The sequence below is a fragment of the Phyllobates terribilis genome, unplaced genomic scaffold, assembly GCF_046119375.1.
Source record: "Phyllobates terribilis strain yellow unplaced genomic scaffold, ASM4611937v1 Scaffold_4__5_contigs__length_816908805, whole genome shotgun sequence".
In the NCBI taxonomy this organism is placed as follows: Eukaryota; Metazoa; Chordata; class Amphibia; order Anura; family Dendrobatidae; genus Phyllobates; species Phyllobates terribilis.
The window spans coordinates 522,522,003-522,543,322 of NW_027362764.1; the positions used below are offsets into that span (position 1 = coordinate 522,522,003).

At 41.6% G+C, this 21,320-nt stretch overlaps 1 protein-coding gene across 3 annotated transcripts in view; it reads right to left on the reverse strand.

The window, feature by feature from the left end:
* ATP9B (ATPase phospholipid transporting 9B (putative)) overlaps window positions 1-20,700 on the reverse strand; it is a 383,456-nt gene extending 362,756 nt beyond the window's left edge. For 2 of the 3 annotated variants that reach the window (XM_073678910.1, XM_073678909.1), the window contains exons 1-2: window positions 20,531-20,698; window positions 5,625-5,792 (exon numbers count right to left, since the gene is read on the reverse strand). In XM_073678910.1, the coding sequence (XP_073535011.1) occupies window positions 5,625-5,792; window positions 20,531-20,604 (242 nt within the window). In that variant the 5' untranslated portion in view covers window positions 20,605-20,698. Of the gene's footprint in view, window positions 1-5,624; window positions 5,793-20,530 lie in introns of all 3 variants that reach the window. The other variant, XM_073678911.1, reaches the window with a different exon arrangement.
* Window positions 20,701-21,320: the final 620 nt, after the last annotated feature.

Genomic DNA, 21,320 nt, shown 5'->3' on the forward strand with positions numbered 1-21,320 from the left:
AACAGATAGTAGGGTCTATTTTCTCCTAAATATGTCAATACAACCATATGTGGTTGGAAACCAATGGTTGGGCACGTGGGAGGGTGTTCGGAAGGGAAGGAGCACCATTTTACTTTTGGAGTGCAATTTTTGCTGAAACAGATTGTGGACGCCTTGTCTAACTTGGAAAGCCCTTGAGGTACCAATATAGCAGAATTCCCTACAAGTGACCACATTTTGGACACTGCACCTATCATAGAAAATATTAAAATCTCTGAAACCCCTAGTCAGGGGGGCATTCCACCCCTTCCTCCTCCTCCAGTAGAACAAGAGCTTGCAATCTAAGCGGCCTTGAAATAGACTGGTACAATGGGCATAAAGTAGGAAATTAGGTACAGCTAGATAGTGACAATACTAATAAAAGGAGGCAGCTACTTTTGGAAATGAAAGACCCCTGCAGTTTCAACGAGGATGCCTTTTGTGCATAGACAAAGGTATAAAGATGGTAATTAAGACAGGATACCTACTGTCTCTCCAGAAAGTACATCCTGAGAAGCTTTGTTCCCTCAGGTGAAATGTTATATCTATAATAGCCAGCCCAGACTTGGGGTCTCGGAAAGAAAATTATGAATATAGGGGTTGGTATAGATCCGATATTGATGAGACATACATTTTAAATTTCCGGACTAATTGTAGAAAAAGATGCATGTTTTTTCATACCTGTGACACCTGTAAGCACCAAATCCATAGTGCGCAGATAAAGGACACCAGCCATTTCATGTTTGGTCTCTATGGGAAGGTAAAGTCCCAATAAAAAACATGGCGGCGATCTCGAACTTCTGGGATCCTCAAGAGGGAATATATTGATAATGTTGGGAATTTCATAAAATCCTGAAGGGCTGAGAACATCCCACAATCCAGACCGCGTGAGGTCAACAAAGGGGGGGTATGTGGATGTAACTGAGGTGCTGAATAAAGGTCAAGGCAAATTATGATCTGGGTTGCTGTAGAAAGATGCACATCAGTGTATGCATGATTCCCGTCACTGGATGTTTTCAATTGAAGTGCTCTCCTTCGGCTAAGTTGACTCATCTCTGTGAGCACCTTAGTAAGTTTCTTTAGCTATTCCTTTTTATTTTATGTAACTGTATATGCTGTATTGTTTTGTCCCCTTTGTAAAATCTTTTGTAGATTTTTTTTTTATAAACACTGCCTATTGTTCTGGATTAAATATAAAATGTAATAGTTCTATTCCTTTGGTTCTGTAAACCGCGTCCCTAAGCCATACGCTACCTCTCAGGCATCCACTTAGCCTGTATAAAAACGACCGGTGGTGGCAGCTAATAATCTTTCTATGGAATTCACAGTGACCGTATCGGAGGTATATAGATATATTCCATGCGTTGGAATCGGAAGTGTATATACCATACGCTCACTGTTAGTTTCCCAATACCAGGCCTATTAGCTGAAACACCCAGCGGCCTCCTCCATTAATCGTCGGTCAATCAAGTAATACGATAAGGGGCAGAAGGGAGCTGTTTGTGGCAAAAAGAGAACGGCGGGTGGTTCTGCGTAACCTCCTGGCCTATTGTGATTATCTTTTACAGCACTCCTCAATGAACTTATTTATAGGTCTGGTGAGCATTTTAAACTGGTGATTTGGATCATTTTAAAACATTGGGCCATGAAAATCAAAAATTTGTTTTTGTTTTTACAGAAAAATGTTGCTTTAGCCCAAAATTTCCCCCAAAGTTTCAGGAGAAAATGGACCCCATTATTTGTTGTGTAATTTCTCCTGAGTGCGTGGATGCCCCATATGTGGTGAGAAACTACTGTTTGGTCAGGCAGCAGGACTCAGAAGTTAAGGAGGCTATTTGTTCTTTGAAATGCAAATTTGGCTGCAGTAGATCCTGGATGCTATGTCAGGTTGGAACAGCCCCCAAGGTGCCAAAACAGCAGGAACCCCCCATATTTGACACCATTTTGAAAACTTCACCTGTGTAGAAATGAAAAATTAAGCTTTTTCCACAAAAATGTTGTTTTAATTATGAAAAGGACTAAAAGGAGAAAACAGACCACATAATTTGTTTCCCAATTTCCTGAGTACGTCAAATACGTCAGATTTGCTGGAATGGTTTGCCATTGGCAGAGTCCCTGTGGTGCCAGAACAGCAGAACCATTCCATAAGTAACTATTTTACAAACTACAACCCTCAATGAATTTATCTAGAGGTGCAGTGAGCATGTTGACACCAAAGGTGCTCCACAAAATGTTATACTATTGGACGGTGAAGAAAGAATAATTACATTTTTACCACTAAGATATTGTTTTAAGACATTTTATCAAAGGGAAATATGCAAAAATGGCCCCAAAGTGTGTTACACAAATACTCAAGAATGTACAGCACTGTTTGGTCACACAACAGGGCTCGGTGGAAGGAGCGCTATTTGACTTTTGGAGTGGAGAGTTTTCTGAAATAGACATATACAGAGCCCCTAAATGCCAGAACAGCAAAAAACCCCCTTAATTGACCCCACTTTGGAAATTGCACCCCTCTAGAAATTCATCTATAGGTGCAGTGATGAATTTGACTCCATGGATGATTTCCAGAAACAAGCAGTGGATGTTGCAGGGTGAAAAGTGCAAATATACCAGCTTATTTCCCAATACATTGTGCTCTGCTCGTGCTTCTGGAGACACGCACCCAGAAATTAAGTAGGTTCTCCCTGTTCCATTAATACCAAACATGTGGATTCTAAATGCAGTTTAAGCACATTGCCGGGATCAGAAGAGAGAGGGGCATTTGGATTTGGGAGATTTTGATGGCTTTCTTTTGGGAGGGGGTGCCATGTTGCCTTTCCATATTCTTAGTTCTACCAGTAATGTGGAAATCCCCCTTATTTCTGTTAACAGATGACGGTCCTGGGGACTTTTTTTTAGTGGATTAAGCTGCAGCTTTTATTAGTAGCATTTTGAAGTACATAACATTTTGGATCACTTTTAGGGCTCAGTTCATATTTATCCTGTGCTCTACACTGAGCACTTACGCCAGCGTTTCCATCTAAATCTTCAAAATACGCGATTCAGACAGGAACCTTTCACTGTAATGAGGCAGGCTGAGGTACTCTAGACGCCGTCTGACCTCTTTTTAGTGGTCTCCATCTTTTCAGAGGTGCACAAAACTGGTCAACCACGCTTTTGTGTACAACTAAAAAGATGGACGTCGCCGATTCATAGGCCTGAGAGTGTCCAAATTGCCTCCCTCTGCCTGATTATAGGGAATGCTCAGTTGGGGGTTTTGTATTAATCACGTTTTTCAGAGAAGGAAACCCTGATGTATGTGCCCAGCTTAGAGCAGAGGATAAATGTGTGCCGAGCCTTACTGCAATCTTTGGAAGGAAGAACAAACAAATCAACAGCAGTACAAGAATTGGTTTTATTTTTTTTTTTTTTGTTACGTCATTCCTCATGCCGTATAAGTGATAAGACGTTTTTATTCTTAAGGTCATTACTATCAGAATGATACCAGATTTATATAGTCATATAGGTCTTTTTTATTTTAGGTGTTCCTACTTTTACACACAAAACAATGATTTTTTTTACAAAGAAAAAATAATTTTGCATCACCATATTTTTGAGGGCTATAATTTTTCTATCTTTTCTGCCAACAGGGCAGAAAAGGGCTTGTTTGTTTGTGGGCTTGTTTTTTGCGCGTTGAATTTATGGGTAGCAATAAATAGGCAGCACGGTGGCTCAGTGGTTAGCACTGCAGCCTTGCAGCGCTGGGGTCCTGGGTTCAAATCCCACCAAGGACAACATCTGCAAGGAGTTTGTATATTCTCCCTGTGTTTGTGTGGGTTTCCTCTGGTTTCCTCCCACACTCCAAAGACATACTGATAGGGAATGTAGATTGTGAGCCCCAAATGGGGACAGTACCAATGTCTGTAATTTGTCTGAATTGTAAAGCACTGCGGAATATGTTGGCGCTATATAAATAAAAAGATTATTATTATTGGTACCATTTTCGGTCACATAACATTTTTTGATCATTTTGTATTCTGATTTTTGGGAGGCAAAATGAGCAAAAAACAGCAACTCAGGATTTTTTTTTTTTTTTTACGCCAATCACCGTGTGATAAATTTGATTAAATGGCTTTATTTTTCGGGTTAGCATGACTATATTGATACCACATTTCTATAGGATTTTTATGTTTTGACGCTTTTACGCAATAAAAAAAAAACAAAGAACTTAAATTCCAAGAGCTGTAGCTTTTTTATTTTTCCGCTAATGGAGCCAAGTAGGGTTTGTTTTCTGTGGAACAAGATGATGTTTTCAGGGATACCATTTTTAGTTACATGCTACTTTTTGATTGTGTTTTATTCCACTTTTTGTGGTATAATGAAAAGACAGGCAAGTTTTTTATTTAGTTATTTTTAAGTGTTCACTGTAGAGGATAAATACAGTGACAGTTTTATAGATCAGGTCCTTTTGGGTGCAGCAACATTAATATGTGTTTTTACATAAATATGCTATTTTATTGGTATAATATTTTTTCAAGGGTTTTTTCGTTCTTTATTTTGTAAAAATATAAAAAAAACTTTCTTTTTTTTTTTAGTTAGTCTCTTCATGGGGCTATAACTTTTATTTCTCTGATCACTGCATTACAAAACAGATGCATTAGAATGCATTAAATCTGTCATTTTGACAATGACAGAACACCTTTAGACCCTGCTTCTAACTGGGTATAACAGGCCACCGTACTTGTCAGACCCGGAGGTCATTATTTGACATATGACACCCACTGGCTCCTTGTGATCACATTGTGGGGGTGAGAGAGGAAGCACCCTACCTCACACAACTCTTTAAAAGCAGAGATCGTTATTCATTAAGGCATTTAGAGGGTTAAACAGCTAGGGACCACGCTGCCACCGGCCCTGGCTGTTACAGCAGAAGCTCGGCCATCAGTTAAGCAGAGCTTCTGGCAGCGATTGTACAGGCACAGCTCCTGTGCCCTATTAATTGCCATGAAGTATCAATAATACTACCCTTATAACCCAAATATTATGTTCAAGGGTTGAACATGTAGGCATACAGTGTCCAATCAGACGACATCTGTTTTTTTGAATTGCCACAAGGTTTATCAGACCTTAAATAATGCAATAGTGCCCCCACTCGATGGCGGCTTACCCTGAATGCCCTTAGCAGCTCCTATGATTGCTAGTGTGGCAGTTGCCTAAGGAGTAAAGGAATCACACACCAAACCAACTGCAACCAACACAAACTATACAAAGTGAATGAATTCAACAAGTCTATCACCAGCAGGAAACACCAGTAGGGGAAGGTATTAAAATCTGCACCTGAAAGGTGATAGGACAGACAAACAAGAGTAAATCAAAAACACCTGTTACCCCAAAACCGACAGAAACAAAGATAACAGAACTAAAACACCCAAAGAAAAGGTATCTGCTGTGGCTCCGCGGAAAGAGACGGCGACCACAGAATCCAGGGTTCGAATTCAGAAGCATGACAATCACAGTATAAAAAGAATGAGGTTTTGATGCAGCTCTTTTTCAACGTGTGAATAAACCATTAACCATCAATGTAATTAATTACATTCATTTTAAGTAACAATCAATATACAAACCTGGTGCACAGAAATTTCCAGCCTCCACAGATAAACCATTCCAACCCTCTTTTTTTTCGTGTTATCCTGGCTCTCGGTAAAGTGTGATAATCACTTTCATCGTTCTCAAAACCTTCTTCTGACATCATGAGTGGCATTTCATCCAGGGGGGATGCTTCATCTTGATACCTGACAAAACAGGTTTACAGCTATTATAATCAAATGGCATCAATGGTGCAAGCTGTCCATGAAGCTCAATTAATTTTTAATAAGATCGAATTTTTCTCGCCTACCCACCATTCATTCTGTGGCAGGCGACTTCCATGCACTAATAGAAGCAAAACCAGGTAATGGAAAATCTAGCTTCAGAAGTTAGATAAGAAGATAAAATTGCACTTTATTTCATCTTCAATAACATCATGTGGCAAATCAAAAAAATATTAAAAGACAGTGAAACATATGGCCTAGCGTTTCAAACCCCAATTGGTTCTTAATCATAGCAAAGCATGATACATATTGTGACACTTATATGTGATCCACCACACCGCACACAAAGCTGTTCAAACAGAAGTCCTTCTGAATGGTAACACCCATCAATTAATTGTAAAGGGATGTGAGTAACAGCATGATTAAAGCTTTATGAAAAAGTACCTCCAATTAGAAATGTAGTATTGTTCTTCTGATAAGCTATACCACTTAACCCATGTGCAGGGCATTGGAGTAGCTTAGGTATCCATGGTTACTACCACCCATATAGTGACAGTTAGATGTCAGTGGTCATAACCATGGATACCAAAGCTACTGCAATGCCCAGCGCAGGAGGTAAGCGACATAGCTTATCACAAGAACTATACTACATTTCTAATTGGAGGTATTTGCTAATATTATTATTATTACACCTACTACATATTGGGATAGGATCTTGGAGATGGGAATACCCCCTTAAGTCAGATCTGTAATTTAAACCCAGCAGAATTCTGACAAGAATCCAGTATGTCTCACGCATGAGCAGGAGCTTTCCCCAATCCCCACCTCGTTGAGACTTTTTAACCTGTTTTACACATGTTATGGATAAAGACATATTTCTGTGATGGATATCCAAGAAATGTCGAGACAAGCCAGATATGGAGCATTTTAATTGGGTTGAACTGTGTATGGAGTCAATTAAATGTTCACTAATTCTCTTTTTTACAGTATGTGTAGTGCAGCCTATATGACTGACCTCAAATGAACGACATTTTGTACATGCGCAGTAGTACAATTAATGTATGACTTTATCGGATATATGGAATCATATCTTGTTGGAAATGTAGTAGTTTTATGCATGTATTGTCACAGATTAGAGCGTGTCCCTCCACACTGGTACGAGCCTCTGGTGGTAAGTCAAGTGTTCACAGAGGACTTGTGATCCAAGAACATGGAAGGAGACAGTAAATTACCTATGGAAGTAGGTTCTTGCTACATAATTTACTCCCTTTTTCAAATTATTCATTAAAAGTTTGTCATGGCATAGGATAGCTAAATACTTTTTCATAAGATTAATTACCATATATCGGAATAGTCTTTACTGTAGTGTGCAGATAATAAAGTGACCTATACTTATTTACTAAAATTATGATTTTGATATTTATGGGTATTTTTGACTCCATCAGAAAGGTAATCAGTTTGTGTTTTCATAGCAACTTTAGATGTAGCATAATTGATACATTCATCATGGTATCCACGTTTTCTGAGGCGTTTTTCAGTGTTATTCAATGTGATAATTGTCAGAATTTGAACAAGCACGAGGAACGCTAATAAATTCACCTACTGGTAGTTTCTAGTCACATGTGGGAGATGGCAGCTAGTTACGTGCAACAGAGAATTGCCACTAATGGGTTTCCTATTCAGACTGGTATAAATCTAGCCTTTTGTTGCACAGAAGCAATACTTCTAGAAATGGGGCAATGGTGCCATGACAGTGGACCTCAAACTGCATATTTAGAGTTTTGCCATTGAGAAACAGTTAAAGAACCCTTGTGCCAGATAAGGAGGGGGATCATCGAGATATCTTCCATATAATCTAATGCAAGAAAAAAAAAACGGATTATCAACAGTATAAAAATGACTTTCTTCCCACCATGAAATGTATGAATTTGCCAAAAATTATGAAAATTTTTCCCCCATCAGACAACCTTGAATTTGTAAAAAATACAGACCACCAAAAGAAAAAAAAATTTTGAAAGCAAAAATCTAGTAACTGATAGAATGTACTCCTGTAAAGTGTGTGAATAGTAGCTAGATTTTCTTAGGTGGAAAGCTAACCCCAATAAAGATGTGTGATGTGGAATACTCGAATGAAGGGCTGTCACATCACGTGACCCATTTTGAATCTTCACTCCATTTGATTTCTTGCATAGCTGACATTGGTGTTTTGCATCTTGTATAAAGCCCATAGTTCTAGAGACTAGTGGCTCTGGTCCAACCATGACGATCCTATCCCAGCCACAATGGGACACCAGGGAGGTTGGAAAATGGCCTTATGTGTTTTAGGCGGTGCATGAAAGATGGGACATGTCGGATGTTCAACCAGCAGGTATTCCAAACACTTATTATCAAACATATTTAAAGAGCACTTGTCAGCACGATTGTGCTCAGTAAACGACATACACTGTCAGGTGGGTGTCATTACACTGAGAAAAATGATACCTTTGTTGATGAAATCCATCCTGTGGTTCTTGTGTAATCTTTACTTTCAGTTTGGGGATAATGATATGCTCGTGCTTCGGATAGGCCTGTGGGGGGGCGCTCTATCTGGTGTTCTGCTTACATATTCATCTGTATGCTCTTATGACAGCTCACTGTGCCTTCACTGACCGTCCTCCTATTTTACATAATGCATCTAGTAGTGCGGGGCTAGGTAAAATAGGAGGCAGGTCAGTGAAGGCACAGTGAGCTGTCATAAAAGCACACAGATGAATATGTAAGCAGAGCACCAGATAGAGCGCCCCCCACAGGCTGGCCCGAAGCACAAGCACATCATTATCCCCAAACTGAAAGTAAAGATTACACAAGAACCACAGGACGGATTTCATCAATCAAGGTATCATATTAATCAGTGTAATGTCGCCCACCTGACAGTGTATGTAGTTTACTGAACACATTCCTGCTGACAGGTGCGCTTTAAAGATAAACCCTGTAACAAGAAATACAAAAAATAATTTTCTAAAACTTATCGTGGGGACCGATGGAAGTTGTCGGTAAGTAGTTTGATCTGGCTTCCACGCTGTTCCAAACAGTTTTAGCTGGATGCTGTCATTGTCCACATCAAGCTTGAATTCTCACAGTAGAGTAGAGGTGCTTAGTTAAACCATTCCTAAAAGTATTTTTGGGCCAAAGTATAGCACACAAGTGGTAGCATGGCTGAAGTTGCGCCCAACCAAGACAAAACTGAAAGACAAAATTGTGGGGCAATTTGATCTTCGATGTAGAGGAGTTTTACCAACATGCAGCTGGTCACACCCTGAAGGGAAACCCCATTCTCACTGGCACATTCCTGGTTCCATTTTTGCAATTTTCTTGACATTTATATATCATGCATCAAAAGGTCTTCTAGTAGGTTATTGCTGGCAGTTAAGTTTTGGAGCTGGCTCCTAGACGTGGCTACAATTTTTCTGAATGAATTGTGTTATGATAAGATACACATCAGCTTTCTACTACAATCTGAAGAGAATTCATTATTATTGGTACTGTACAGCGCTTAAAGGGAATCTGTCACCCCCTAGGACCTATCAGACCTCTACTATGGGCATACAGGTGATAGAAATGTAAATCTATACTTACCTGTATGTCCCATATTAGCGGTCTTGTGGCTATGAAATTGCTTTTTATAAAATCCTTATTCCCAGGCTTGGCGTCCAAGGGACGCCAAGAAATGCCCGCCTATATGCTTAATTTAAATATTCCCCCCCTCCCCTGCATGTCACAGGGACGTGTGACGTGCAGTCTAGGGCTGCACATCCCGCACATGCGCAATGCGCCTATAGCTTAAGCCACTTTTATTTTTCTCCCTGCCCTATTTTACTTATCTGCTCCATTGCACAGGGAGTCACTGTGACTTCCGGCGTGTGCAACAATGAGGGCTCGTCTCCACTTCCTCCCAGATAGCAGGATGCCGGGAGGAAGTGGGGACTAAACTTCATTGTTGCGCACGCCGGAGGTCACTGGAGCGGAAGTTACAGTGACTCCCCGGCGCCTGCGCACTAGAGCAGATCAGTAAAATAGGGTAGGGAGGAAAAAAATGCGCCTTAAGATATAGGCGCACTGAGCATGCCCGGGATGTGCAGCCCTAGACTGCACGTTACAGGGTCCTGTGACGTGCAGGGATGGAGGGGGGAATATTTAAATTAAGCATATAGGCGGGCATTTCTTGGAGCCCCCCGCGCGCCAAGCCTAGGAATAAGGATTTTATAAAAAGCAATTTCACAGCCACAAGACCACTAAGACCGGTATATGGGACATACAGGTAAGTATAGATTTACATTTCTATCACTTGTATGCCCATAGTAGAGTTCTGATAGGTCCCAGGGGGTAACAGATTCCCTTTATTGAGTTTGGCACATCTTTAAGGTCTCTGTGCGCTAGAATAAGACCTGGAGTAGATTTCTATGATAATTTAAACCACTTTCTGGGGTACATAATAGTGACTCTCGTGAGCATCACCTGGACATGCCACATCAACTAAACCCACCAAATTGTTTTTTAATGTGCCAGACTGACATAAAAACTCAAAGTTGACAAAAATTGGAGACTTTTATATGCCAGTTTTCAAGAGTAAAAGTCATTATGAATTTGCCTCCTCCATGTTTTCAATTCCTCCCCATTTTAAAATCTCTGGATAAGAAAAAAGGGAATAAGTTAGGGGAGAATTTTAGACATAACATTTCTAGTCACAATTCCCACTTTTGTGAAGATTCCTGATTTCCTTAGCTCCCATATAGTGCCTTTGTTTAGGCTCACATAAAGAGGTTCCGCAACGCTGATCCTAACACTACATTCCCCAGGGTTCTGCTCTATCACATTTCAAAATTTGAATTATATACAATTTATAAAACCTGCATAACTCTTTAGGAAGACAGGGAGCTTCATTAGACAGAGATTGAGTTCAGCTTTACTTCTCTCAGATTAGATTCCTCGTACGGCTGTCATTCTCGTTAGTGGAAAGCAAAACTTCGCAATAATTTCCTTTTTTCACTCCAATAGTAACTGGATGCCAAGTATCAGTGGCATCAAGTAACATAGAAAGTTCCAATAGTTTTATCTTTCTAGTGCAGGGTTCAAAAAATAAAAACTTATTCACACTGCCATCATGAAAAAGGGGTATTCTTGGTAAAGTTTTATAGAAATTATTATCCCTCAAATTTCTTTGTATTTGTATACATTTCCAAAATGTCCCATGTTCTTAGCTCTCCCTGGTGGACTCCCTCTCTGTCTCGTCTACAAGATAAGTGGTGTATAGCCTTCTAAGCATTTCCTGTAGCCGGACTTGCAGGGTGGTTAATTGTGCGGTGTAGAATGCACATGCGCCAACACAACCCAGTACACAGTGTCTGGAGGAGGGGTCACCAACCTGTGGCTTGGGAGCCACACGTGGCTCGTGGACCCATGTTGTGTGACTCTCTGCAGTATGCCAGCTTGGTGTATTAACACCAGGTCTAGACAGTTATGAGAAGTTCTCCGGATGGTGACATCTTTGTGTAACCCTGCACAGATAGGATAATACTGCCAATTAGAGGCATGCTTGAAGCTGGACCCAACAGTGTGGCAAGTGTGCTTGATGTGAGAATATCAAACATAGGGTAAAATGGGAATCCCTCGATGTAAGTATGCTTCTTGTAAGAGAGGAGAGCACAAGGCTTTGATGTGCCTGCTGTGGGAAAGCTTTAGTAGTCATTATACTGTAATGGGGGATTCTGGGTGTCACTACTGGGGAGGAGAGGCGCTTCATGTTGCTTGCAGCCACCTCTCAGTCCTGAATGTGGCTCTCAAGGTAAGAAAGGTTGGGGAGTACTGGTCTGGAGCAATGCACGCAAGTGGGAGAGTCCATCCCCCACTGATACAGAATAAAGCATGCACACTATAAGCAATATTGTGAGTACAGAGTAAACGCTGTCTTATGACTTTCAATGGGCTGTGGGTCAATTCCTCGAGTCAGATTGTGGTCAGATGAACACAAACAGAGCTGGGAAGGAGGAAGAAACAAGTGGGCAGTCTAGCAACCATTTACAGGATGAAGCTTGGTGCAGAACATATAGTTTCAGCATGGTGCAGATCTCCCCACCAGTCCAGCGTCGGCATGTAAAAAATCAACACTCACCAGATATGAAGAAAAAAGGCAAAATTATTGTTTTATGGCACGAATTATATGGACGTTTATTAAGGCTGCCATAAACATTGGATGAAAGTTGTCCAAACCCATAGAATTTGGCTGGACTGACCAATCATCTGTGTATGGGAGGAAGGCCAACTCTCTGACAGATTATGTCAGGGGTGCATAGGTTTGGACAATTGGAATTTCTACACCCAATCCGTTTGCTCTCATGGGGAGATATCCCTCTGCCAAAGGTGTCTGGCAGCAGCTTTCTCCTTCCATCTAGTTTAAAACACATTAATGCAGCAAGGCCTCGCGCTCATGAGTATGGAGGAGTTGGGAGAGATAGATGCAAATATTCAACCAACAGATATCTTGTATATGGTCATCCTTAGGGCCTGAAACAACTAGAGCAATGTTTTTTTCATGAACTTAAAAAAAATCCTTTAAGACTACTGTCATAATATAATTATAGTGTGAATGCCCCCCATAAGCTACGTACTACTCTACTGTCTCTAGACTAAGTTTTAAAATTTACAGATTTATAAATCTAATACCGTCACATAGATACTTTGTGCTGTCAATATGTTTCTGTGAGTCGGGTCAATGACCATTTAGTGAAGACATGAATACATACAGTACATTTGCAAGAAATTTACCAGGAGGCGCTCCCCGTCGGAAACTGAAGTCCCCAGTGTGGTAAGGAAGTTTGTTAGGTCTGTTGTTGTCCGCACCAAAGGATCACCCGCAGAGTTGATTATTAAAATTCCGCAATCATAGGTATGATCGCTGTATTACATTAGATTTTAGATTTTCACACAACGCTTTTCTGCTACAAGAGCCTTTGTCAGGTGCAGAACTATGACCTATAATCTTAGATACTTAGAATTTCCATTTTCATATGGTTCTTTACTTTCTACCTGCTTTATTTCAGTACATTCCAAATTCATTGTATACAATAGCAGAATGCTAAACACTATGGAGCAATGTAATTTAAAAAAACATACACGTCCCAAAAAAAGAGGCACAAAATAAATATATATACAGCGCACACCTTGGAAGACAATTACAGTTTGCTCCATTTTGCGAGATGTGCACTCAAATTTACAGCTGCAATCTATTGTGAAAAAGAATCCATGCAAAGCATCATCATGTTTAGTATCATCGACTTCAAAACGCAGCCTTTGAACTGAGATGCAATTTATTCTATTTCAAAAGCAATTTTCCTTTTGTGTAGTAAAATTTTACCTCTGTATTTAAAAAAACAATAAGACGATGAATAATGGATTTTTCATAGCTGAGATGAGGATAAAGTCTAATTTTCATTGTATCGTGTGTCTTGCACACTTAATTGGTTTGTCACTCATGGACAATCAAGGCGTCAAGCAATTAACTATAATATAAGAAACTTTTCTAAAAGGAAAGTACTACAAACAAACTACACAAAATGCTGGGAAAGAAGACTTCAAAACTCACAGCATGAACGTTATCGTGGTATAATTCTGCCGGCATGATACATATAAAGACCAAGACGGCAACGTGTTTCCCGAAAATCCTCTGTATTTATTTCCAGGAATTTTCAGCAGTAATGTAGGAGAGCCACTGGAAGCTACCAGACAGCAAGTTCATGGCTACATCACTTCCAGGACAGGGGTGGACTAGTTAGAGACTAATAGCCAGTTAAACTTTTTTTCAGTAGCCAGTCAATAAGGCCTCAAGAGAAAAAAAAAATCTGGATCTCCAAAAAAGTCATGTACTGGCAGAGCCACTAGTTACTCGGCAACAGACAAAACATGAAACGTTCTGCAACTGTTAGACTCTGTTCACATCTGCTTTTTATGCTCCATTATGGCGCTTTTTTTTCATTCATAAAAACAGACAAAAAAAAGGGGAAACTAGTTGGACACTATTATAGGTAATAGGCCCCTTGGCTTAAACCCACATTCGTTCTATAATGGATCCATATTCCACATGAATCCAGTTAATTTACCTCTGGAAAGGAACAGGGAAATAGAACTACAAAATGCAAAGTTATCCGTCACCGACACAGACTGCTTTGAAGAGCTATTAAGGGTTTCTCATCTTAAAAGAGATTTTCCGTTTTTAGAAAACCCCTCTCCGATGGCTGCAGCTTGCTTTAACTCCTTAGTGACCACCTACACATCTTTTTACTGACCTGAGATATAAGAGAATAGCATTCTCCACACTATAGCTGACACCCTGCTGAATCAGTTGCAAACGGTGTTGACACCGACCATGGCTGTTTAACCCCTTAGATGCTGCTAACAATAGTGACTACACCATATTAAATCGTTACCAGAGTGTGGGGGATCCCTCTTTAAACCCATTGGCACCCTGAGATCATGATTGTATGGTCTGGATGGCCTTAGAGCATACATGTCAAACTCTGGCCCACAGGGTTGTTATATTTGGCGCGCGACACCAGAACCACCACCCGTGGGGCCATTATTCCGTATGGAGGATTATGTGGGGTCCATTATTCTGTATGTTGGGCACATTATTCTGTATGGAGGACTATGTGGGGTTTATTATTCTGTATGGAGGACATTGATTCCTGAAAAGCACCTGAAGGGTTAATAAACTACCTGACAGCAGTTTTGAATATGTTGAGGGTTTTTTAAAAAAATGGTATCACTTTTGGGGGTTATCCAATATATATATAGTCACTTCAAAGCTGAATCGGTCCCTAAAAAAAAGAGGTTTTGTAAATTTCCTTGAAAAAAAAAATGAAAAGTTACTACTACATTTTTAAATCTTCTAACAAAACAAAAGTACACTTTACAGATGGCGCTGAGGTAAAGCAGACATGAGGGAAAAGTTATTTATTAACTATTTTGTGTGGTATGAAAGTGGAAAGCCCATTTAAGCACAAGGGGTGTAAGCTAAAAATTGGCGTAAATTATAGCATAGATCTAGACCACCTTGTAGCTTACATACATTTACACACGTGGTCAAAATTGTTGGTACCCCACGTTTAATGAAAGAAAAACCCTCAATAGTCAAAGAAATAACTTGAATCTGACAAAAGTGATAAATTAAAAATCTTTGAAAATGAACAAATGAAAGTCAGACATTGCTTTTCAACTCTGCTTCCACAGAATTTTTAAAAAAATTAAACTCATGAAATAGGCCTGGACAGAAATGATGGTACTCTTAACTTAATATTTTGAACAACCTTTTGAGGCAATCGCTGCAATCAAACGATTCCTGTAACTGTCAATGAGACTTCTGCACCTCTCGACAGGTATTTTGGCCCACTCCTCATGAGCAATCTGCTCCAGTTGTCTCGTGTTTGAAGGTTGCCTTTTCCAGACAGCATGTATCAGCTCTTTCCAAAGATGCTCAATAGGATTTAGGTGAGGGCTCATAGAAGGCCACTTCAGAATAGTCCAATGTTTTCCTCTTAGCCATTCTTGGGTGTTTTTAGCTGTGTGTTTTGGGTCATTATCTTTTTGCAAGACCCATGACCTGTGACCTGTGACTGAGACCAAGCTTTCTGACACTGGACAGCAGTGATAGTCTTGAGATTTCATTGTACCCAGCACAGATTCAAGACACCCTCTGTCAGATGCAGCATAGCAGCCCCAGAACATAACAGAGCCTCCTCCATGTTTCACAGTAGGGACAGTGTTCTTTTCTTGATATGCTTCATTTTTCCGTCTGTGAACATAGAGCTGATGTGCCTTGCCAAAAACTTCCATTTTTGTCTCATTTGTCCATAGGACATTCTCCCAGAAGCTTTGTGGCTTGTCAACATGTAGTTTGGCAAATTCCAGTCTGGCTTTTTTATGATTTTTTTTCAACAACGATGTTCTCCTTGGTCGTCTCCCATGAAGTCCACTTTGGATCAAACAACGACAGATGGTGCGATCTGACATTGATGTTCCCTGAGCTTGAAGTTCACCTTTAATCCCTTTAGAAGTTTTCCTGGGCTCTTTTGTTACCATTCGTATTATCTGTCTCTTTGATTTGTCATCAACTTTCCTCCTGCGGCCACGTCCAGGGAGATTGGCTACAGTCCCATGGATCTTAAATTTCTGAATAATATGTGCAACTGTAGTCACAGGAACATCAAGCTGCTTGGAGATGGTCTTATAACCTTTACCATGCTTTTCTAGAATTTTCTTTCTAATCTCCTGAGACAACTCTTTCCTTTCCTTCCTCTGTTGAGTGTGGTACACACCATGTCACCAAACAGCACAGTGAGTATCTGTAGCCCTATATACAGGCCCACTGACTGATTACAAGATTGTAGACACCCGTGATGCTAATTAGTGGACACAACTTTATTTAACATGTCCCTTTTGTCACATTATTTTCAGGGGTACCATCATTTCTGTCCAGGCCTATTTCATGAGCTTAATTTTTGTTTAAATTCTGTGGAAGCAGAGTTGAAAAGCAATGTCTGACTTTCATTTGTTCATTTTCATAGATTTTTAATTTATTATTACTTGTGTCAGATTCAAGTTTTTTCTGTGACCATTGTGGATTTTTCTTTCATTAAACGAGGGGTACCAACAATTTTGACCACGTGTGTATGTTTGGCTCGCATGGACAGTCTACAACAAGCTATATCTACTTGGTACATCTTACACCAACAGCTTACAAAAAATGTCAATGAAAAGATCGGACATTGCAGGGGAAATAAAGTATTGTATTCCAGCCACTCAAATAAATGGCCAACTGTGCAGTGATGTTAGCTACAGTACACCCACCGCCATGTTCACTTTTATTGCACTAACATCAGTAGCAGACGTTAGCACACAGCTTCTTCCGTATCGCAACTGGTAGCAAGTGGAGACCAAATCAGAGTCCAGGGATCAGCAGCCTACGGTGCTCCACATGCTGTGAGACTACAGCTTTCAAGATGGCCTGAAAGGCACCTAGTAACTTGTGGCTGTCAGGGAATGCTGGAAGTTGTGGTTTCACAACAGCTGGAGGGCTAACAATGATTGTAAGGAAAAAAGATGTCGGGGCTGAACATACCAGTTTGGATATACATGCCCCCTGACCAAACCGCAGCAGTCCTGAAGGTGACCAGTGGTACCTGGCACTAATATCTTAGGAGCTGGCGGTTGTGAGGTGAGACCTCCCTGGACAGGACTTTTCCTTCTAGCACATCCTAAACGTGCTTCATTGGACTGAGAATGGAATTCAAACCATTCCTGAACAATTCCGATGAGCAGTGCGTCAGGAAAGCATTACCCCACTGACAGAGCCTAATGCTAACAAGGAGTATATGAAGGGGTGTACTTGGCCCACAATATTGGCTTGCAAGCATCCACATGAATGCTAGGATTTAAGGTCTTCCAGCAGATTATTGCCTAGAGCATCACAATGCCAACTTTCCATACTGTGTCCAGGAACCATCTTTTCCCTACAGGCAAGCAACATGTATACAACCAGCTATCTGCATGATTTAACAGAAAATACAATTCATCAGACCAGGCCACCCCCTTCCATTGCGCCATAGTCCAGTCCTGATGCTTACGTTCCTATTGCAGGTGCTTTTACAAGGTCAGAAGTGCACTGTGATCTGTGACTACACCACAAGCTACAATGCATTGTGTGTTATGCCACCTTTCTATCTTTGCCAACATTAATGGTGTTGTCCAAGAATTTATCTTAATGGGGTTCTCCAGGTTTGGAATTAAAGTCTGTAGTCACTCTATGTGACTGCAGACTTGCGAATCCTCACATTGCACATCGTTCGCGCTGTCAGGATTCTCCGGTTGCAGCTGCGAAACTGAGTGGTCATGTGACCGCAAGAATGCGATATGTACAGTACAGACCAAAAGTTTGGACACACCTTCTCATTTATAGATTTTTCTGTATTTTCAGTACTATGAAAATTGTACATTCACATGGACGGCATCAAAACTATGAATTAACACATGTGGAATTATATACTTAACAAAAAAAAGAGTGAAACAGCTGAAAATATGTCTTATATTCTAGGTTCTTCAAAGTAGCCACCTTTTGCTTTGATGACTGCTTTGCACACTCTTGGCATTCTCTTGATGAGCTTCAAGAGGTAGTCACCGGAAATGGTCTTCCAACAATCTTGAAGGAGTTTCCAGAGATGCTTAGCACTTGTTGGCCCTTTTGCCTTCACTCTGCGGACCAACTCACCCCAAACCATCTCGATTGGGTTCAGGTCTGGTGACAGTGGAGGCCAGGTCATCTGGCGTAGCACCCCATCACTCCTCTTCTTGGTCAAATAGCCCTTACACAGCCTGGATGTGTGTGGGGTCATTGTCTTGTTGAAAAATAAATGATGGTCTAACTAAACGCAAACCGGATGGAATAGCATGCCGCTGCAAGATGCTGTGGTAGCCATGCTGGTTCAGTATGCCTTAAATTTTGAATAAATCCCCAACAGTGTCACCAGCAAAGCACCCCCACACCATCAAACCTCCACCTCCATGCTTCACGGTGGGAACCAGGCATGTAGAGTCCATCCGTTCACCTTTTCTGCGTCGCACAAAGACATGGTGGTTGGAACCAAAGATCTCAAATTTGGACTCATCAGACCAAAGCACAGATTTCCACTGGTCTAATGTTCATTCCTTGTGTTCTTTAGTCCAAACAAGTCTCTTCTGCTTGTTGCCTGTCCTTAGCAGTGGTTTCCTAGCAGCTATTTTACCATGAAGGCCTGCTGCACAAAGTCTCCTCTTAACAGTTGTTGAAAAGATGTGTCTGCAGCTAGAACTCTGTGTGGCATTGACCTGGTCTCTAATCTGAGCTGCTGTTAACCTGCGATTTCTGAGGCTGGTGACTCAGATAAACTTATCCTCAGAAGCAGAGGTGACTCTTGGTCTTCCTTTCCTGGGGCGGTCCTCATGTGAGCCAGTTTATTTGTAGCGCTTGATGGTTTTTACAACTGCACATGGGGACACTTTCAAAGTCTGCCAAATTTTTCAGACTGACTGACCTTCATTTCTTATAGTAATGATGTCCACTCGTTTTTCTTTACTTAGCTGCTTTTTTCTTGCCATAATACAAATTCTAACAGTCTATTCAGTAGCACTATCAGCTGTGTATCCACCTGACTTCTGCACAACACATCTGATGGTCCCAACCCCATTTATAAAGCAAGAAATCCCACTTATTAAACCTGACAGGGCACACATGTGAAGTGAAAACCATTTCCGGTGACTACCTCTTGAAGCTCATCAAGAGAATGCCAAGAGTGTGCAAAGCAGTCATCAAAGCAAAAGGTGGCTACTTTGAAGAACCTAGAATATAAGACATATTTTCAGTTGTTTCACACTTTTTTGTTAAGTATATAATTCCACATGTGTTAATTCATAGTTTTGATGCCTTCAGTGTGAATGTACAATTTTCATAGTCATGAAAATACAGAAAAATCTTTAAATGAGGTGTGTCCAAACTTTTGGTCTGTACTGTATACTTTTCTGGATACATTATACACTTGCATTGAGCAATGTCACACATATTGCATGACTGCCCGCTCCCGACGTCAGATAACCCTGACAGCGCACGCTGTGCGAGATGTGAGGATTCACAAGTCTGCAGTCACATAGTGTGACTGCAGACTTTCATGTCAGCCCTGGACAACCCCTTTAATAGGGCTGGACACACAGAAAATAACCAATATCCCAATTTTCACCTTCCTCCGGTCCATAGCTACCTCTTCACTACTGCTTTGGTCTTTACTGACAGGCATCAGCGGAATATCATGGCTACAGTGCAAGTGATTGCTGCAGCCAATCACTGGGCACAATGGGTCATGCCATCTATATCTGGAGAGCTATTGAGTGTAGTGATTAGCTGCAGCAGTTAGATGCTCTGTAGTCTCTATGTCACCACTGCAATCAGTCAGCAGACCGGAGCAGTGGTAGAGAGACAGCGCTGGACCAGGGGAGGAGGAGTATTTGTTTGTTATTTTCTATGCCTTCATCCTTATAATAATAAAAATTCAGACAACCCCTTTAACTGCTTCAGCAATCTGCCAGCAGTGTTACACTAACCCCTGTGTGCAGTGATCACCCCACAAGATCGGCTCTGATTCAGTCGCCCCTGGTCAGATCCTCACGTTTGCCCATTTTTCCTACTTCCCACACATTATCTTCAAGAAGTCGCTGTCCGCCGGCGGCCTAACACTGTACAGGTGTCGCTCTGCTCCCGGTCAGTGGTGGGTCGCTGACCTATGGGGTCTATGTGTACAGCAATATGAACTTTAGATTTCCATATAACCAGCAAAAACCCTGGGAAATTTCCTGTCACTTTTCAGCAGTGTGGAGTGGGCATCTGCCACCGGTCAGTGACAGACACTACATGGACCACACTGCACTGTACAGACAGCAGGAGGGAAAAGGAACAGTTGTCAGAGTCCTCCAATCACAGTCCGGCTCTTATGCCTAAAAGACTTAGGGAAATGTGAGCTGCCTCGTGATTGGCTACTTTGGCAGGCACTGTGCCCGAGCCTGAATACATTCTAATGGCTGGAGACGCTCATTCTGCTCCATGTTCACAGTCACACGTGAGCTACAGCACAGGTGCACAGTACCGGGAGGCGGCGCTCTCTCCTCACCTCCTCTTACTCTTGTCTGCCGTGTAATAGGCCGCCCTTTTCTGCACCGGCTGGAGAGGTATAGTATCCGCCATCTTCCGCCGCCGCACGGAATGACGTCACTGGTGAACAACCAGCTGAGAGCACGGAAGACCGAGGGATGTGACGTCACTGTCAGCTGACTCGTCAGCGTGCCTCCTGAGGTGACGCGGCTGACAGGTGACTGAGCGGGCGGCGCTCGTAGTCCTGTCATTACGGTACCATCACTGTGTCTGTGGCGGCTGCGGGCCGGACACTACCGCCTCATTGTGTGACCGCAGTGGTCGCGGCGTGCACCGGCAGCTCCGGTGTGCAGCTCTACGCTTAGCTCATGATGACAGTTCCTGCAGCAGCTCTCGGTTGTTACCCCCTAGTCCTTAGTACCCGTTCTCGTCCTTATTACCCCTCTCAGTACCGGGAAGGCTCTGGCTTTGCTGCTCCTGAGGCAAAAATCCAGGCCCTTCTGCTGGTGTAGGGATTGTGCACACTTGAGTATTTGGATGCAGAAGTTTCTGCACCATTTCTGCATCTCTTGGCAGGAAAACACAGCGGACAGCACCTGCGGATTTTACTTGTTTTTTGAATGCATATTTTACACTTGTGTTTTTTCAGGTTGAAGCCATCACCTGGGTCTTGTATGTGAGACATAGCTGTGGTGACGGCTTCTCTGCGTCTACTGTTCCTAACTAAACAAGGGGTCTATTGGCTGTGAGAACAATGGCCCAAGGCCCCTGAGATATGGTCACTGACAGGAAGCATTGATACCTGAGGT